The sequence below is a fragment of the Drosophila albomicans genome, chromosome 3 (assembly GCF_009650485.2).
Source record: "Drosophila albomicans strain 15112-1751.03 chromosome 3, ASM965048v2, whole genome shotgun sequence".
Lineage (NCBI taxonomy): Eukaryota > Metazoa > Arthropoda > Insecta > Diptera > Drosophilidae > Drosophila > Drosophila albomicans.
This window is the reverse complement of record NC_047629.2, coordinates 42,677,437-42,679,183: the sequence shown is the minus strand read 5'-3', so window position 1 is coordinate 42,679,183 and position 1,747 is coordinate 42,677,437. Positions and strand designations below refer to the sequence as shown.

The 1,747-nt window shown below is 40.1% G+C and overlaps 1 protein-coding gene across 1 annotated transcript; it reads left to right on the top strand.

The window, feature by feature from the left end:
- Nucleotides 1-669: 669 nt before the first annotated feature.
- Nucleotides 670-1,504, top strand: LOC117568893 (glycine-rich protein 1). The gene is made up of 2 exons (XM_034249794.2): nucleotides 670-813; nucleotides 881-1,504. Exons 1-2 carry the CDS (start codon nucleotides 721-723, stop codon nucleotides 1,073-1,075), a joined length of 288 nt encoding a protein of 95 aa, XP_034105685.2. The 5' UTR covers nucleotides 670-720; the 3' UTR covers nucleotides 1,076-1,504.
- The last annotated feature ends 243 nt before the right edge of the window (nucleotides 1,505-1,747 follow it).

Sequence of the window (1,747 nt, the reverse complement as noted above, 5' to 3'; positions counted from 1 at the left end):
TTACCTTGGCGAATACCCTGTAATATGGGAGAAAGAGAAGTGTAAGTGTAAGAGTATTTTCTGTGGTAGTAGAGTGTAGTACTATATCAATATACCATTCGTAGTATTTTTGTGGTATTAATTTGGTATATTTGGAAATCAATACCGCATAGTTTTGCTGTTGTTCAATGTGGATACCGGGTATCTCACAGTCGAGCACACTTGTCTGTAGTTTTCTTACATGTTGTTTATTTACCTCTCCCTTACTATGGAAGAGAGAGAGAGGAGTGTAAGTGTAAGTGTATTTTCTCAGTGCTCACCGCAATCACCTTGCCTTTGTTTATTGAATCGTTGAATATTACTTAATAATGCGAGTCTGGTAAACAACAATGTTGAGAGATTGACATATTGACTGGGGACTGACATCGGCTATTAACTTATTAATAGACTCCACCAAACATGCAATCGTCGAGCAGGCGCCAATTAAGTGATTGTCAACAAATAAATTTATAATATGTTAAATAATAACAACAACACCAAAAACAATAGTATTAACATACTTTGTACACGAGCTGAGCAAATGATGATTCCATGTTGATATCGCCAATGTATTTTCCAAAGTACAACTTGCTAAATGCAATTGCGAGCACTAATTGCTCAGATTGCGGCAACATTGTTGCTGTGGCATGCAGATACGTATCTTATGCCTCGGATATTTAGGGTATATAATGCCCTGCGGCAATGCGCATTATTAATTCCATTGTTCAGTCGGTGATCATCACAATGAAAGTCTCCGTTTCGATCTTGGCTTGGGTTACTTTGGCTTTGCTGCTGGTGAGTGTTTATTTTGCATAAATATCAATTGCAGTTCCTTTTCAATTTATGAATATTTTTGGCACAGTGTGCAACACAGGCGCAGCAACCAAATCCAGCCGCTGATATTGCAGGTGCTGCCCAGGGAGGCGTCTCCATGGGTGCGTCAGCGCATGGCGAAGCAGGTGCCGAGGGCGGTGCAGCGGGCAGCGATGCACAGAGTGGCGTGAAAATGGGCGCAGGAGCTGGAGCTGGTTCAGCAGCAGGTGCAGGGGGACGTTAATTAGGTGAACGAAGGCGTCGATGACGATGACGATGACTATCGGCATTTCCGTAGTAAAAAATTGCAATTTTTGGGTGGGTGTGTGAAAAGTCTCATCAACGTTTGCCGCACGTAATGTTCGTGAACCAAATGAAATTGCGGCAACACTTCAATCGCTAACAACAACAGCAACCTTTTGGCAGCTTTAATACCATTTAATGCCGTTTTATGAAACGTTTCCCCAAAAACAAAAAGAAACACAATCGACGCCGCCGTCGTCGTCAAAGTCATCGTCGCCGCCAATGCTGATGCCAATCGCAAAAACCGAAATAGAAAATTCATCAGCAATTTTGTTATAAATATCAAGCAAATTTCCACATAAATCAAAAGTGATCAATAAAAAACTACGGGAAATCATTGTGAAATACTCGCATGGCGCTTCAAATTATTTATTTATTTGTTTTCATTTTCGTTTTTCGTTTTTTTTTTTTGCAAATTCATTCGATTGATTGTTTACACCACGGGGGTTTCTATTTTTTTTGTGTATTGTGTTCATATCTGCCGCGTTACGTGAAGTTCGTTTTTATTTTGACAATTGCTCAGCAGATTGCAAACGATAATGCCGCCGCAATCTTCTAGGAAATATTTAATGAGGTACTTAGAGTTTCGTTTTGCTGAGATACTTTTATGCTG